At 46.0% G+C, this 17,697-nt stretch overlaps 1 protein-coding gene across 2 annotated transcripts in view; it reads left to right on the top strand.

Moving 5' to 3' along the window:
* The window catches only part of ppm1e (protein phosphatase, Mg2+/Mn2+ dependent, 1E), a 152,985-nt gene that overhangs the window by 17,690 nt on the left and 117,598 nt on the right, over nucleotides 1-17,697 (top strand). Inside the window, exon 1 of one of the 2 annotated variants that reach the window (XM_059973598.1) lies at nucleotides 1,552-1,607. The exons of the other annotated variant lie outside the window; for it this stretch is intronic. Within the exon in view, the coding sequence (XP_059829581.1) occupies nucleotides 1,558-1,607 (50 nt within the window). The 5' untranslated portion in view covers nucleotides 1,552-1,557. Of the gene's footprint in view, nucleotides 1-1,551; nucleotides 1,608-17,697 lie in introns of those variants that run through there. 2 annotated transcript variants of the gene reach the window in all.

Raw genomic sequence — 17,697 nt, 5'->3', positions numbered from 1 at the left:
AGGCAGCTGTGTTTTTGCTGGAGCGTTCATGAACCAGGTTTAAATTCCGCATCTGCTGGGCTGGAATCTGAACTCAGAACTCCGGATTTTCAGTCCACACTTCTGTGATACTGATCTGGAGATTTAACCGATGTGCTGCCACTTCATGCGCCCGATGTACAGTGGGATCTGAGACCTGAGTGAGGGTGATTGAGCCTCCTGACATCAGAAACTTCTCCATCTGTGTATTCTGCACTTGAATGTTTCCACAACATGCCCTTCAGTTAAATTTATTTGTCACATGTACCTCGAAGCAGCAAAATGCACTGTTTGCATGGTTGTTTGCAATGTGCTGGGGGCAGCCAACATAGCATGTCAACACTTACTAACCTTAAATTAGCTTCATTTTTTGGAATGTGTGTGGAAACCGGAATACCTGGAGGGAAATCGCAAGGTCACAGGGAGATATACAAATTCCTTACAGACAGTGGTGCGAATTGAACTCCTGTCTTCCAGTCGTTGGCGCTGTGAAGTGCTGCACTACCATGCCATTTGATAAATCTTTCTATAGTCATGAAGCAAGCCACGATGGTATTGGCCATTGGGTGCATTAACCCCGTGCACAGTTCCTTGATAACTTCAGAAGAACCAAGTCGTAGTCTGAAGTATGATTGGCAGGTGATAGTTCTCATCTGCTTAGTGTTCATTACTGAAGACAGATTGTGTTCAACATGGTCTCTCTCTTCTCGCTACCACTGTCAGGCGGGAGGTGCAGGAGTCTTGGGTCCCAAGACGCCAGGCTCCTGGACCGACTTGCCTCGGCGCTGAATGGGCTCCACAGCTGTGGACTCACTTTCAGGGACTTTGTGGTTCCTGTTCTGTGTGTTTCTCTTTACTTATTTTTGTGTTATTTGCGTGATTTGATCGAGGCCGAGGGGGAAGGATGAATCGGTGTTCAGCTCACTACTCTGTGAGGTATACTCACTTCAGCGCTGAACTGACTCTGCGGCTGTGGCCTACAGCCATCACCACTCGCCTCAGTGCTGAACTGGCTCTGTGGACGCTGCGGTTAATGCTCTGTGTTTACTTTTTACTTAATTATTTATCATTTGCACGATTTGTTCTCTTTTCACACATTAGGTGTTTAATGGTCTTCCTTGTGTGGGTTTTTTAAAAAGGGCTCTATTGTGTTTCTAAATGCTTTGACGATAAAAGTGCTGCACTTTGAACTTTGAACTCAACAGCTCTATGCAGACAGTGCACTGCTTAACATCTGAAATTAAAACATATGGAGACACAATTCTGGGGAGATTTGTTCTATATGTTTGGACCAACGTTCCATCTTTAACATTGGCGTGTGTCAGAAGTTAATATATGCGTTAACGTGAGACAGCAGCACCAACCCTCACTCAGTGATAACTGGGGTGACTTTGAAAGTTAGAAAGTTAGTCCAGTTCCACCGATCTGGCAGTGTGTTAATATTTATGGGATGCCCTAATTTCTCACGTTCACTCTGCTTGGGAGGAGAACAGAGAGGCAGATCTACTATCTGGCAGATGTCCCGTTTATTGAGGGCGGATGATCTGTGATTCTCTCAGTCAATGCAATGACATCTGGATTCAGAGCAGGTTTTGATTTTTTTTTCATATTTTTTAAGCAAATCTTGCATGTGTGCCTCTTCCCAAGTGACAGGCTCAAGCAGAAGCATGTAATTTGCCTAAAGGGGCAGAAATGGCCTGTTTTACTGTTGAAGATTCAAGGTTAAGCAAACAGGTTTTTCAGGTTTTTGATAAATATCTAAGATTTAATCTTCAGTCTGTAACTCTGGTGTCTGGAGTTCACAACCATAACAGCAGATCACCTTGAAATCTTTTAGGAAAGAAAGGGACTGGGTCTCCGTTTGGCCGGGACTCAGCGGAGATTAGCCGACCAATCAGAACAAGTTGGCCCAACATAAACGCGAGCACTCGGCGGAAACAACACTCAGTTGTGCAGTGATAATGTCACCTCAACTGGTGATGAAATGTTTGCGATCTAATCTTCAGGCTCGGTGAACCTGCAGCAAACAGACAGCCAGCCTGAGCTTCCAGTCTTCTCTTTCATTGCAAACTGGGCGATATGTTCTTTTACACTAAAGCTAAAGACTTGTTTGTCATATGTACATCGAAACATTGAAACAGACAGTGAACTGTCTTGTTTAGCGTCAGTGTGCTGGGGCCAGCCTGTATCATCTCTCCCCGTACCTCTCAGCATTGGTACCAGATTCCCAGTGTGCACTGTCCCATCAGAAATGCCATTGAAAGCAACTGACAGAGGAACACAGTAATAGTTAATATCCGAGCTGTTTCTGGGTCTCGGCATAACATGTCCTGGAGAGCGCAGGTTGCCTGTGTAAAGGGATTTCAGTACAGGTGACTTCCATCCTTTTGTTTTGGGCTCTCATCCCTTGAGTCAGAGGTTCTGGGACTCATGCATAAAAATATAACCTGGCATTGAGGAAGTGTCAGAAGGACACTTTTCTCAGTACATCAAGGCCCTCTGTGGTTTCCACAGGTCATAGACGATCCAGTTGCATAACCTTGAGGAAGAGTGGAAAGAGATCCCAGTGGTCTCCTGGCCAATATTGATCCCTCAGTCAACATTCCCAAATCCAGACTTTCGTGTCACTGCCTCATTGTTATGGCAAACTAGCCACGATGTTCCCTGCGATTCAGTGGTGGATTAGATTCTTGCACTGTTCCTGAAGGAACGTCACAGTGTTCCTTTGTGTGAACTTGCAGGCATGAGAGTGAATCTGTATGTTAGTACACAGTATGTAAGTGGGCACTGACTCGTTAGACTGGAAGGGTCTGTTACCATGCCCCATCTTGTAATAAATATAAAATGCATTCATAGAACAGTACAGAACTTTGGCTCAGGTGCGGTGCTAATTTTTTTACCTATTCTAAGATCAATCTAATCATTCCCTCCTACATAGCCCTCCATTTATCTTTCATCCATGTGCCCATCGAAGAGTTTCTTAAATGTCCCTAATATAGCTGCCTTGCACTCAGCACCCTTTGTGTGAAGAGAACTTACCCCTGACATCCCCTCTGTACAATCACCTTAAAGTTATGCCCCCTTGTATTAGCCATTTCCATCCGGGGAAAAGACTCTGGCTATCCACTCGATTTATGCCTCTTATCATCGTGTACCCCTCTATCAAGTCACTTCTCATCCTCCTTCTCTCTAAAAGCCCTAGCTCACTCAAACTTCCCTCATAAAATATGCTCTCTAACCCAGGCAGCATCTTGGTAAATCTCCTCTGCAACTTTTCTAAAGCTTCCACATCCTTCCTATAATGAGGCGACCAGAACTGGACACAATACTCCATGTGGTGTAACCAGGACTCAGGCCAGCACACCATCGTTCGTTCGATCTTGTGCTGAGTCGTGTGACGTGGGCGATCATGGTCTTTCCATGACCATATTGCTCGTGGCAAATTTTTCTACAGAAGTGGTTTTCCATTGCCACCTTCTGGGCAGTGTCTTTACAAGACAGGTCATCCCAGCCATTATCAATACTCTTCAGAGATTGTCTTCCTGCCATCAGCGGTCACATAAACAGGACTTGTGATATGCACCGACTGCTCATACGACCATCCACCACCTGCTCCCATGGCTTTGCGTGACCCTGATCGGAGGGGGGGGGTTATCTAAGCAGGTGCTACACCTGCCCAAGGGTGACCTGCAGGCCCACAGAGGGAAGGAGTGCCTTACACCTCCTTTGGTAGAAGCATATTTCCACCCCACCACTCACATCACACCATACACCTTACAACACTATAAACCCTAACAAATCCAACTTAAATCCAACTAGCAAATAAACTTGGAATTTCTGTTGGAGGGTGTGAGCATGCATTTGTGTGAATATTTCTGAGGCTCTTGTTGTGTCTCTGTATGTATGTGTTGAGTCTGTGTTACTGTACGTATGTGAGCCTGTGTGTGTCTGTGTTTTCACTTGGGGGTCAAGACGCTCTTATATCTTTGCTGTTTTTTTTCTGCTAGCTTCCCCCAAGAGCTGATTGATGTGAAGAATGTTTTGTGAGTGAGTGGTAACAAACAGTGGCCTGTGACAGCATCAAACTGCCTGGGAAAACAAAGCCAACACTTCCTTGTCCTGACCAGCCACACACTGTAGCTGAGGTGCCAAGAATCTCAGCTGGCGGGGGAATGAGCCCAGTCCAGTATTCAGTCAGCTGTACAACCTGCTCCAAGGCCATACCACTTCCTGCTTGTCAGAGCCAGACACTTACACAAAGTCTGCATTCACCATGACACTTAGATTCCTTCGTGGCCGTGTCCCAGGAGACTGTGCTAAGCAAATCCTTTGGCAAAACCATTTAGAATTCTACTGAAGTGGTAGGTTCATCTCCCCACTGTGCCTTACAGATTATCGGGATCTTCCAAGTCCCTTCACAGCTGGCAAAGAGTTCTTGAATTGTAATCACTATGGTAATGTTCAAAGTTCAAAGTGAACTTATTTTGAAAATATTTATATGTCACCATACACTACTCTCGAGATTCATTTTCTTGTGAACATTCACAGTAGATACGGTACAAAGAAATACAGTGAAACCAATGAGAAGTTACACAAAAGTAAAGATGAACAAACAACCAACGTGCAGAAGAAGACAAACTGCAAATGTAAAAATAAATAAGTGAATAATAAATAAACAAGTAATAAATAGTATTGAGAACACAAGTTGTAGAGTCCTTGAGAATAAGTTTATCGGTTGTGGAATCAGTTCAGCATTGAGGTGAGTGAAGTTATCCACATTGATTCAGGAGCCTGTGAGACCAATGAATACCCTGCCGAGGTCTCATCTCTAAGCCAGCAAGCTATTTCCTGTTTATCTGTGCTGCACACTCCACGTGCATTTAAATTATTATTTTATTAACTTGTTTGTGGTAGTATTTTGTTTAATGTGTTGTGTGTGATGGGTGCACCATGGTGCGGAGTTACATCGTTTTGTGTGTTCTGATGTTGAGGCTTTATAAGGCACTGGTGAGGCCTCACTTGGAGTATTGTGAGCAGTTTTGGAGCCCCTTATCTTAAAAGGGGTGTGCTGGGATTGAAAGGCTTATCATATTAAGCGTTTGGGTCTATATTTACTGGAATGCAGAAGAATGAGGGAGGATCTCATTGAAACCTATCAAATGGTGAAGAGCCTCGATAGAGTGGATGTGGAGAGGATGTTTCCTATAGTGGAGTCAAGGACAAGAGGACACAGCCTCAGAATAGAATAATATCCATTCAGAACGGAGAAGGCAGGGAATTTCTTTAGTCAGAGAGTGGATGAGTCTGTGGAATTCATTGCCACAGGCAGCTGTGGAAGCCAACTCATTGAGTAGATTCTTGATTAGTCAGGGCGTGAAGGGATATGAGGAAAAGACTGGAGATTGGGGCTGAGAGGGAAAATGGATCAGCCATGATGAAATGACGGAGCAGACTCAATGGGCCAAATGGCCTAATTCTGTTCATATTTTATGGTCTTATGACAATAAACTTAAAGGTTGAAATATAACTGTTCCTGAACTTGATGGTGTGGTTCGTAAGGTTCCTGTACCTTTCTCCCGAAGGCTGCAACAAGAAGAGAGCTGGCCTAGACGGTTGGGGGCATTGGTGATGGATGCAGCTTTCCTGTTACAGCACTCACAGGCTCATAATTCATTGAAAGTGGCTTCACAGGTTGATAGGGTTGTAAAGAAAGCTTTCGGCACATTGGCTTTCATTAGTCAGTGTATTGAGTACAGAAGATGGAATGTTATGTTGAAGTTGTATAAAATATTGGTGAGGCCTAATTTGGAGTATTGTGTACAATTTTGGACACCAACCTGCAGGAAAGATGTAAACAAGGTCGAAAGCGTGCAGAGAAAATTTAGAAGGATTTTGCCGGGTCTGGAGGACCTGAGTTATAAGGAAAGATTGAATAGGTTAGGACTGTCTTCTTTAGAACATAGAAGATTGAGAGGAGATTTGATAGCGGTTTACAAAATTATGAGGGGTATAGATAAGGGAAAGGTAAAAAGTTTAAGGGGAATAAGAGGGGAAAGTTCTTCACTCAAGAGGGCCATGAGAATGTGAAATGAGCTGCCAACCCAAGTGGTGTACATAAGCTCGATTTCAATGTTTAAGAGAAGTTTGGATAGGTACATGGATGGTAGGGTTTTGGAGGTTTATGGTCCCAGTGCAGGTCGATGGCAGTTTAAATGGTTTGGCATGGACTGGATGGGCCAAAGGGGCTGTTTTTGTGCTGTACTTCTCTATGACTCTCCATTCCTTGTAGATATACTCATTGGAGGAAGGCCTTTTCAATAATGTAGAAAATACGGCAACTAATTATATCGCACTTACAAACAGCAAAGTATCAGTGATGTTGTGGCGGCTCATTTCCTAGCGTATGCGAACCGACTCACAATTAGATAGCCTACGGGGGTTTGCGAGCACAGAGCTTTGGAGCCTCTTCGCCATGGGGGGCCGGTTGACAGAGGCTTAAAAGTGAGGCTGAAGTTTTCGAATAAAGTTTTTCCTTCGACTGCAGTTACCGACTCCGTGTCGTAATTTTAGCGCTGCTTGTAGCACACCGCTACAATTGGTGACCCCGACGGTCCAAACGATTTTTGGACCAGAAATGACCGACGCCGCCTCTGTTCATGCGGTTTCGTTGAAACTGCCGGGTTTCTGGACACAGCGCCCGGACCTATGGTTCCAGCAAGCCGAAGCCCAATTCCACGTTCGCCGGATCACCTCAGAGGACACCCGCTACTACTACGTGGTGGGCTCCCTCGACCAGGACACAGCTGCCCAGGTCGCGGAGTTCGTACAGTCGCCCCCGGCAGACGGCAAGTACACGGAATTCAAAGCCCTGCTCCTCAGGACTTTCGGACTCTCACGGCGCGAGCGGGCTGCCCGTTTACTGCACCTGGATGGCTTGGGCGACAGACCTCCATCGGCTTTAATGAATGAGATGTTGTCTCTCGCCGAGGGACACACAGGCCTCATGTTTGAGCAGGCATTCCTGGAGCAGCTGCCCGAGGACATACGCCTGCTGCTGTCCGACGCGGATTTCAGCGACCCCCGAAAGGTGGCAGCCCGGGCGGACTTGCTGTGGAACGCCAAAAAGGTGAGCGGGGCGTCCATCGCACAGATCTCCCAGCCACGCTCCCGGCAGCAAACCAGTCCAGGCCCGGCCGCAGAGCCCGCTAACCCCCGGCCCAATGAACACTGGTGCTTCTACCACCAGCGGTGGGGCGCAGAAGCCCGCCGTTGTCGCCCGCCCTGCAAGTTCCCGGGAAACGCCAGGGCCAGCCGCCGCTGATGGCTACGGCGGCTGGCCATCGGGATAGCTTCCTGTATGTGTGGGATAGAAGGTCGGGACGCCGGTTTTTGGTCGATACTGGGGCTGAGATCAGCGTTTTACCTCCTGACTATCGTGGACCGGTTCACAAGATGGCCAGAGGCGGTCCCGCTCACCGACACCACCTCCGAATCTTGCACCCGAGCCCTGATCGCCACCTGGATATCCCGCTTTGGTGTACCAGCCCACATTACCTCCAACAGAGGCGCCCAGTTCACCTCCAGCCTGTGGTCAGCTATGGCCAGCCTTTTGGGGACTCAGCTGCACCACACCACTGCCTACCACCCACAGTCGAACGGGCTAGTGGAGCGTTTCCACCGTCACCTGAAGTCGGCCCTCATGGCCCGCCTGCGAGGAGCCAACTGGGCGGACGAGCTTCCCTGGGTCCTTCTCGGCATCCGCACAGCGCCCAAGGACGACCTGCACGCCTCGTCGGCCGAGTTGGTATACGGCGCGCCCCTGGCCGTCCCCGGGGAGTTCCTACCAGCCCCGAGGGGGCAAGAGGAAGAACCCGCTGCAGTCCTGGGCAGACTTCGCGAGAAGCTCGGTAACCTGGCCCCCATACCCACTTCACAGCATGGGCGGCACCCGACCTGCGTACCCAAAGACCTACGGAACTGTAAGTTTGTGTTTGTACGAAGGGGCGGGCATCAGCCACCGCTGCAGCGGCCATACGAGGGGCCGTTTACGGTGCTCCGGAACAACGGGTCCACGTTCGTGCTGGACGTTGGGGGGAAGGAGGAGGTTTTCACGGTGGACCGCCTCAAGCCGGCCCATGTGGACCTGGCGCAACCGGCCGAGTTTCCGGCGCCTCGGCGCAGAGGCCGACCTCCCAAGCAGGTTCTGGCCCAGGCTGTGGACATTGGGGGGTGTATCGCCGGTTCTGGGGGGGGGTTATGTGGCGGCTCATTTCCTAGCGTATGCGAACCGACTCACAATTAGATAGCCTACGGGGGTTTGCGAGCACAGAGCTTTGGAGCCTCTTCGCCATGGGGGGCCGGTTGACAGAGGCTTAAAAGTGAGGCTGAAGTTTTCGAATAAAGTTTTTCCTTCGACTGCAGTTACCGACTCCGTGTCGTAATTTTAGCGCTGCTTGTAGCACACCGCTACAATGTAATAATTTCTTCCAGTTAGGTCAGTCAGTGATAGGATTAATAATTATTCATTCACAGACCACGAGAGAGACTGACTTAGTTACCCCTGTCTATCCCTCATCGCACCTGATTCTGTGCTGACACGAGAGAGACTGCAGGTATTGGAATTAGGAGCATCAATTTATTTATTTAGAGATGCCCGCGGTACAGGCCCTTCTGGCCCAACGAGCTGTGCTGCCCAGCAACCCACCTATTCAACCCCTGCCTAATCACAGGAAAGTTTACTAACCTACTAACCGGTACATCTTTGGAAGGTGGGAGGAATCTCACTCATTCATGGGGAGAAACGTACAGACTCCTTACAAACAGCCCCAGAAATGAACTCTGAACTCTTGACGCCCAAGCTGTAATTGCGTTGCGCTACCATGGCGCCCTGCTGGAACAATGCTGTGGTTCGTGCAGCATCTGTGGGAGGACGGCGGCTTGTTACGGATGGCACTGGAGTTGAACTCCAAACTCCGACGCCCCAATGCGCTACTGTGGCACCCTGCCGCAGGAACCCTGTAGTTTGTGCAGCATCTGTGGGTGGAAAGGAATTGTCAGGACTTATGATGTGAGGTTTCGACCCAAAATGTTCCCTTCCTCCTACAGATGCTGTTCGACCTGCTGAGTTCCTCCAGCAGATTGTTTGTACTTTCTGATTATGAGATGGTGAGTCACCTTTTTGACCTTCTGCCTTTGCAGTGGTGAAAACGCTCTCACAGTGTTGGGAAGTTAACTACAGGGCTTAGAGGCAGCAACAATAAAAGGCGATATATTCCAGGTTAGGATGGTGATGCCATTCCTATTGCCCCACTCCTCTTGTGCCACTTATCTCAATTTTTACTGGCCTTTCAAAGTAATCCATTGACTAACTTCAACTCATTCAGAACTCTACTAAAACCAAGGTCAGGAACATATCGCTCCCATCATAACTACTCTGCATTAGCTTCTTGTAACCTTCAGAATTGATTTTAAAGTTCTCTTACTTGTTTTTTTAAAGCTCTTAATGGTCTGAGACTGGAGTATATCAAAAGATCGTTTTTGTTTTATAACCCTGCTTGAGCTCTCGAGTCTTTTTTCTGCTGGTCTCTTAAATTTAAACAATCTCCCTCAAAAGGTAATCAGCAGGTCAGCTTTTTTGAACTATATTCCTAAACTGTGGAATTCAATACCTACAACTATAAGGGATGAAGACTCAGTTGACTCTTTTAAATGCCAGCTCAAAACCTATTTATTTAACCTTGCTTTTAATTAACATCTATTTTTCATTGATTTTAAATTTATTTTTACATTTGCACTATATCCCATTGTAAAGTACTTTGAACTGCATTGTCTGTGTGAAAAATGTTTTATAAATAAGTTCAAACAACACACACAAAATGCCGGTGGAACACAGCAGGCCAGGCAGCATCTATAAGGAGAAGCACTGTCGATGTTTCAGGCCGAGACCCTTCGTCAGTTATTTTTTTTCTCAGCTCAAACTGGTAAAACCTGAGGTACGAGCATAGCCAAGCACACTCATTTCTCAATTACAAGGAACTTTCAGACTATTTTAGTGGCGTTTAGTGTTGGCTTTCTGGAGATTTACATAGATATTAGGGTGTAGGCCTAATTGTATAATGCTCTTGTGTAGTGACTTTGGGATGGTACCACTTATTGATACTACTATCAGGGCAATATATACACTGTTCATGTTCCATAGTCTTTCAATTTCCTCTTTTAATTCAGTATATTTATTGTTATTTTTATTATTAGCTGAAAATTATGGATTTAGAAGGTGCTGTCCAAAAACACAGTACAATGGAGAGAAGTTGAGTCCAGATGAAGGGTCTCAGTCTGAAATGTTGACTGTTCATTCCCCTCCATAGATAATGCTGAGTTCCTCCCAACATTTTATGTGCGTTGCCCTGGTATTAAATCATCTGCAGAATCTCTTGTGTTTGTGTTTGAGAGAACTTCCTTGTTTCCTTACAAAAATGTCCATGTATTTTTTGACCCTCACCTAAGAGACCTTCATTTAACAGCTCATCAGAGAGACACTGCAAGGCTCCCTCAATACCTGGCGTCAGCTGAGATTATTTGTGCTCGAGTCCCAACAGCACAACCAATCTGCTGGCAAAACTCGGCAGATTGAACAGCATCTGTGGAGAGAAATGAATTGTAAATTGTTAAATTGGTTTATTATTGTTATATGTACTGAGATACAGTGGAATTCATACAGATCATTTCTCATTACAACATTGAGGTCGTACAAGGGGAGACAGTGAGAGTGGCTGTTGGAGGGCCCTGCACTTGGTAATCAATTTGCTGGTTCTCAAGTTGGAGAACTCGAAATAAAAAGCAACGCTTCAGACTGACTATAACAGCGAAATAGCGACTCTTGTCTCCCCAGTCGCTGTGGAAGGAGCGATATCTGTTTCTCCCTTGTTAGTGAGAGAGAGAGAGAGAGAGCCTGTGGGATGTGGGATGGAGTGAACAGTTAGTTTTTGATGTACTGTAAACCATGGACTCTGGGGGCTTTGCTGTTGCTGGCATGGTGGGTAGTGGGAATACTGATGCTTTATGCTAGAACAAGTGGGGGGAGAGTGGATGCTGCTTGTTGCCACTTGTGCGTGGAAGGGGTCAGGGGGCTTTGGGTTTCTCATGTCTTTTTTCTGCCGTTCATTCTTTGGGGGGGGGGGGTTTCTTCTGTTTTGAGGATGTCTGCTGAGAGTAAGAATTTCTGGTTGTATATTGTGTATGTTCTCTGATATTAAATGGAACTATTAAAAATAACAGAATGCAGAATGAAGTGTTACAGTTTCAGAGAAACTGCAATTGAAGCAGACAATAAGGTACAAGGCCGTAATGAGATAGTGAGGTCAAGAGGCTCTTTTATTGTACTAGGGACGGTTCAGTAGTCTTATCGCTAGGAGGGCCATACTGTTGAAGTGGAAGGAGACGTTGGCTCCCACTCTGTCACAATGGTTCTCTCAAATGATGTTATGTCTTAGTTTGGAGAAAATTAGAAGGCGAACCTTTGAACCTATGTTTGATTTTGAGAAAAGATGGGGTTCATTTGCTCGTTACTACCATTTGAGTTAATTGATAGCTTTCCTCCACGATCTAACGATCAAACTGTAAATTTTGGTATAATTTTTTTTACTGGCGGTTTGATGTTTATCTTTAGAAGCTTTTTGTATGACGCATGGCTCCGGGGTTGAACATTTAATGGGTTCTTTTTTTTCTCACCTTTTTCTTGAGTAGAGTTTTTTTTTCTCTTTTTTATGTGTCACCATATTTTTCAATCCTTAATATTGTTTTTTTTCCTCTCTTTTGAGACATTGTGTTGCTTACTTCGATGTATTCTTGTATGTTGGATAATAATAATAATTTAAAAATTTGAAAAGAAAAAGAAAAGTGGTCTTATACAGCAGGATAGATGCTGTCCTTGAGCCTGGTGCTTTCAGGCTTTTGTATCTTCTGCCGGATGGGAAAGGGAATGAGAGAGAATGTCCAGGGTTGCCGATGTCTTTTATTCTGGCTGCTTTACTGAGGCAGCAAGAATTGTAGACAGAGTCCAGGGAGGGGATGCCGGTTTCTGTGATGTGTTGAGCTATGTCCATGATTCTCTACAGTTTCTTGAAGTCATGGGTAGAGCAGTGGCCACACCAATTTGTGATGCAGCCAGGCAGGAGGCTTTCTGTGATGTATTGGTGAGGGTCAAAGGAGACATGCCAGATTTCTTTAACCTCCTGAGGAAGTAGAAACACTGGTGAGCTTTCTTGGGTGTGTTGTCAGCACGGTTGGACCAGGATGGGCAATCATTGATGTTCATTCCTAGGGATGTGAATCTCTCAGTCCTCCCGACCTCCAGCTCTGCTGATGTAAACAGGGCTGTGTGCACTGCCTGCTCCTGGAAGTCAATGATCAGCTGTTTTGTTTCACTGACCTGGAGGGAAAAGTTATTGTCATGACACTATGTCACAAGGCTCCTTATTTCCTGATGATGCAGGGTTTTAAATCAAGATGCCCGAAATGTCAACAATCCCTTCCTTGCACCTGACTCCCCCCCCCCAACCCCCACGACCCAGAGATGGTGCTCAGCCCACTGAGTTCCTCCAGCAGATTGTTTCTTGTTCCAGGTTTGAGCATCTGTGGCCTTATGCGTCTACAGAATGGTGGAGCTTGTTCGAGGGTTGAACATCCCCCTCCTAAAGTTATGAGCCCACTCCGGAAGGGCTGAGACCCACCTGGATCCCCGTCACAACGTACACGCTTAAAGACTTAGAATGCCCACCTCTTAATCTGGCACCCAAAGTTAAAGATTGCAACTGAAAGATTAAAATAATGTGACTGGTGTATTAAAGATGAATTACAGCTACAAGAAAGGTGCAAAACAGTCCAAATTAATCCAGAGATCATGTAGTAAACTCCAGCCTCTTTTAAAAAATAATCCAGAGTGTGTGGGGCTTTTCCAAAACAAAATGAGTTCTGCCAATAACTTAGTGAATTAATACACTTCCACTCATGTAGACTTATTTATAATTTTTGCTCATCCCAGGGGCGGTGTGGTAGCATAGCGGTTATTGTAATACTTTTACAGTGCCAGCGACCCGGGTTCAATTGGTGTCATTGTCTATAATGAGTTTGCACTTTCTTCCTTTAGCCAGAGTTTTGTGAATCTGTGAAATTAATTGTACCAGACGGCTGTGGAGGCCAAGTCATCGGTATATTTAAAAGAGAGGTTGATGGGTTGTTGATCAGTATAAGTGTCAAAGGTTATGGGGAGAAGGCAGGAGAATGGTGTTGAGAGGGAAAATAAATCAGCCATCATTGAATGGTGAAGCAGACTTGGGCTGAACGGCCTAATTGTGCTCCTGTCTATGGTCTATGGTCTCTGGTCTTGTACTCGGCACAGGGAGGGGTATGTGAGTTGGGGTCAGATCAGTTGGCAGTGTACTTCCTAACTCATCAGGATCTGATGGGTGGCAAAGGGTTTGTGGTGTGGGCTGAAGCTGTTGGCTTTGTTCTGCCTGTGTTTAATTGGAACAAGGTTCTGACAACCCAGGACAGGATTTAGGGCGAGCAGCTTGAAAACTGTTCAGAACAGACGGTGCATTTAACCTCCTTAGAATATGTAGTCATCCATTAGCTCTCCTGTCTGTTTGCTCTGGCCTTATTTTGACAAACAGCCACAACCTGGTGTTGTGTTAAAGGTGCCAAGCGAGCAAACTCCTCCCTCCAGCACCGACGTAGCCACAAAAACCCATAACTTCAGTGCGGGTACACAGTCTCCAGACAGATCAAAGTCAAAATTAAATACATTATCAAAGTGCCTATTCTGTATGTCACCATTTACTACCTTGAGATTCATTTTCGTGCAGGCATTTACAGGAAAATAAAGAAAGGCAATAGAATTATGAAAAGAAAGATACATAAAGAAAGAGTGATGATGACCCATATGCAAAAGAAGACAAATTGTACAAATAATAATAGTAAAAAGTGTAAATCAATACTACTGAGAACACAAGTTGTGGAGTCCTTGAAATTGAGTCTCTAGACTGTGGAGTCAGTTCACCGTTGAGGTGAGTGAAACTATCCATGCTGGTTCAGGAGCCCGATGTTTGAAGGTTAATAACCATTCCTGAACCTGGTGCTGTGAGACCTAAAACTGCCATAAATCCTGCCTGATGGTAGAAGCGAGAAGAGAGCGTGACCTGGATAGTGGGTGTCCTTGATGGATGCTGCTTTCTTGTGACAGTGCTCCTTATAAATGTGTTCAATAATGAAAATGCAATGTCAATTTATTATCAAAGTACAGATATGTCACCATATACAATCCTGAGATTCAATTATTTGTGGGCAATCACAGTAAATACAAAGAAATGAAAAAAAGCAATAAATATCGGGAACGTGAGGTAGAGTCCTTGAAAGTGAGTCCATAGGTCATGGGAACATTTCAGTAATGGGGCGAGTGAAGTTATCCTATCTGTTCAAGAGCCTGATAGTTGAGGGATAATAACTGTTCCTAAATCTGGTGTGTGGGTCCTGAGGCTCCTGTACTTTCTCCCTGATGGCAGCAGTGAGAAGAGAGCATGTCCTGGGTGGTGGAGAACCCTAAAAAAAGATGCTGCTTTCCTGCGACTGCACTCCATGTAGTTGTGCTCAGTGATGGGAAGGGCTTTATCCTGATGGACTGGGATGTATCCAGTACTTCTTGTAGGCTTTTCTATTCAAGGGCATTGGTGGTTCCATGTTGGAACCAGTCTATATACTCTCCACTGCACATCAACAGAAGTTTTAAATGGCATGCCAGATCTTTGTGAGCATCTAAGAAAGTAAAGGCACTACTGTGCTTTCCTTGTAAAGGTACATATGTGCTGGACCGAGGACAGGTTCTCTGAAATGATAACACTGACTGGCTCACGGTCCTCTAGTTTCCTCCTCCTGAAGTCAATAATCAGCTCCTTGATCTTGCTGACATTGAGTGAGAGGTTGTTATTGTAGCACCATTCAGCCAGATTTTCAATCTCCCTCCTATATGCTGATTCATCACCACCTTTGATTTGGCCTACAACAGTGGTGTTGTCAGCAAACTTAAATAAGGCATTGGAGCTGTGCTTAGCCACACAGTCATAAATATAAAGTGAGTAGAGCAAGCGTTTAGGTACATAGCCTTGTGGTGCACCAAACTGATGGAGATTGTGGAGGAGATTTTGTTATCTATCTGAACTGACTGGGGTCTGCAAGTGAGAAATCGAGGATCCAGTTGTACAAGGGGATAATGAGATTTAGGTCTTGGAATTTATTGATTAGTTTTGCGGGAACAATGGTATTGAATGCCAAGCTGTAGTCAGTGAAGAGCATCCTGATATCTGCATCTTAGCCATCCAGATGTTCCAAGGTTGAGTGAAGAGCCGTTGAAATGGCATCTGCTGTTGATCTGTTGTGACGGTAGGCAAACTAGAGTGGATCCAAGTTGCTTCGCAGGTAGGAGTTGATATGTTTCATTGCCAAGCTCTCAATATATTTCATCACAGAGGATGTAAGTGTTACTACACGAAAGTCATTGAGGCAGGTTACCTTATTCTTCTTAGGCACTGGTATGATTGAAGCCTGCTTGAAGCATGTGGGTACCTCAGACTGCTGAAGTGAGAGGTTAAATATCTCAGTGAATACTCCAACCAGTTGATCAGCGCAGGTCCTTAGTACTCGATCAACTACCCCATCTGGGCCAGATGCTCTCTGTGGGTTCACGCTCCTGAAGGATGCTCTCACATCAGCCTTAGAGACTGTAATCACAGGGTCGTCGGGGGCTCATGATGGTGCTTCCATGTTTTGATCGTCAAAGTGAGCACAAATGTGAAATCACATGGGAGCGAAACCTTGTCACCGATGTCGCTTGGTTTCACTCTGTAGCAGGAGATGGCATTCAAGTCCTTGCACAGCTTTGAGCATCCCTCAGTGATTCTAGTTTAGTCTGGAATTGCCACTTCACAGGTGAGATGACTTTCCGGAGATTGTACTCAGACTTCTTGTATTTTACTTGGTTGCCAGACCTGGCCCTCAGCAGATTGTGGACCACTTGCTTCATCCAAGGCTTCTGTTTGGGGAAGGTTGAATAATTTTGTGGGGACACACTCATCGGTGGCTGTTTTAAGTTTAATAAAGTCCATGATAACTGTAATGTATTCATTCAGAAGCTCCAGTAACTGTATGTCCATCGACTTGAGGCAATGGGGGGCTCTTTACCTGTGATGGACTGGGCTCTGTCCACCATGGAAAGGCTACAGGTACAGGGCAGGACACAAGCATCAGGTTTCAGGCAATGCAGTTTGGACAGTGAGCAAACTGCAAGGTAATATTAAACTAACCAGGCTTTGGTGTTGATTAGTTAGGGGCTGAACCAGGTTGGGACTGAAGAGTGGGAGCATTGTGGAACAAGGCTTACAAGCATAACCTAGTGTGCCCAACTCCTTTACTCTGCCTTTCTCTGCTTCTCACCCCCTCTGCTTCTTCCCCTCTCTCTGCCTCTCCCTCTCTCTTCCTCGCTCTCTCTCTCTCCCCCTCCCCCTCCCCCTCCCCCTCTCCCTCTCAGAATCAGAATTAGGTTTATTATCACAGCTTTATACAAAGTGAAATCTGTTGTTTTGCTGTAGCAGTACAGTGCAATACATAATAGTACAAATAAAAGGAACAATGAGGTAGTGTTCATGGGTTCATGGACAATCAGAAATCTGATAATGGAGGGAAAGTGATTGTTGAAGGTGGGTCCTTAGGCTTGTGTACCTTGTTTCTGATGGTAGTGTGAGAAGAGGGCGTCTCCTGGATGGTGAGGATCAGTGATGGATGTTGCTCTCTTGAAGATTTCTCCATGATGAGAGGGATGTCACTCTCACTCCCTCTCTCTTTGCCCTGCTCTCTTTCCCACCCTCAAAATCTTTCTCTCTTTGCTTCCTTTTATCTTGCTTCCCCTTCTATCTGTCTCTTCCCCTCTCTCTTCTGCCTCTCCCTCTTTCTATCCCCCTTTCCCTCTCTGCCTCTCCCCCTCTCTGTCTGTCTCTCTCCCCCTCTCTGTCTCTCTGCCCCTTCTGTATCTGCCTCTCCCCCCCTCTGTTACTCTCTCCTCCTCTGAATCTCTCTCCCTCTCTGTCTCTCTCCCCCACTGTCTCTCTTCCTGTCCTCTCTATCTCTTCCCCTTTCTGTCTCTCTCTCCCTCTTTTCTCTCTGTCTCTCTCTCTCTCCCCCTTTTCTCTGTCTCTCTCTCCCCTTTTTCTCTCTGTCTCTCTCTCCCCCCCTTTTCTCTCTCTCTGTCTCTCTCTCCCCCTTTTTTCTCTCTCTCTCTCTTTCTCCCCCCCCCCACTTATCTCTCCTCTGTCTCTCATATTTAATTGGCTTTTCCCTCCCTCTCTTTTGCATCCTCTCTCTACCACTCCTTGGCTCCTGGTCTGTTCCTACACCCCTCATCCTGCCCCAGTTTGATCCCATCCTTCACCCACCTAGCTCTTGGCCCCTACTGTCATGCTTCCCATCTCACTCAGCCCCACAAAATCTACTCCATCCTTTCTTGTCTCCTCGCAATTTCACCCCACTCTTTTTCTCCTCAGAGTACCCTTCTCTCATTCATTGTTCTCTTCAATTTCCTCATTCTCTCATTCTTCCCCCTCTCTGTCACTCTGTTCTCCCTCCCCTCTCTCTGCA

This window comes from Hypanus sabinus, chromosome 6 (genome assembly GCF_030144855.1).
Source record: "Hypanus sabinus isolate sHypSab1 chromosome 6, sHypSab1.hap1, whole genome shotgun sequence".
NCBI lineage: Eukaryota > Metazoa > Chordata > Chondrichthyes > Myliobatiformes > Dasyatidae > Hypanus > Hypanus sabinus.
The sequence above is the reverse complement of the archived record's forward strand: the minus strand, read 5'-3'. Positions and strand labels throughout refer to the sequence as shown.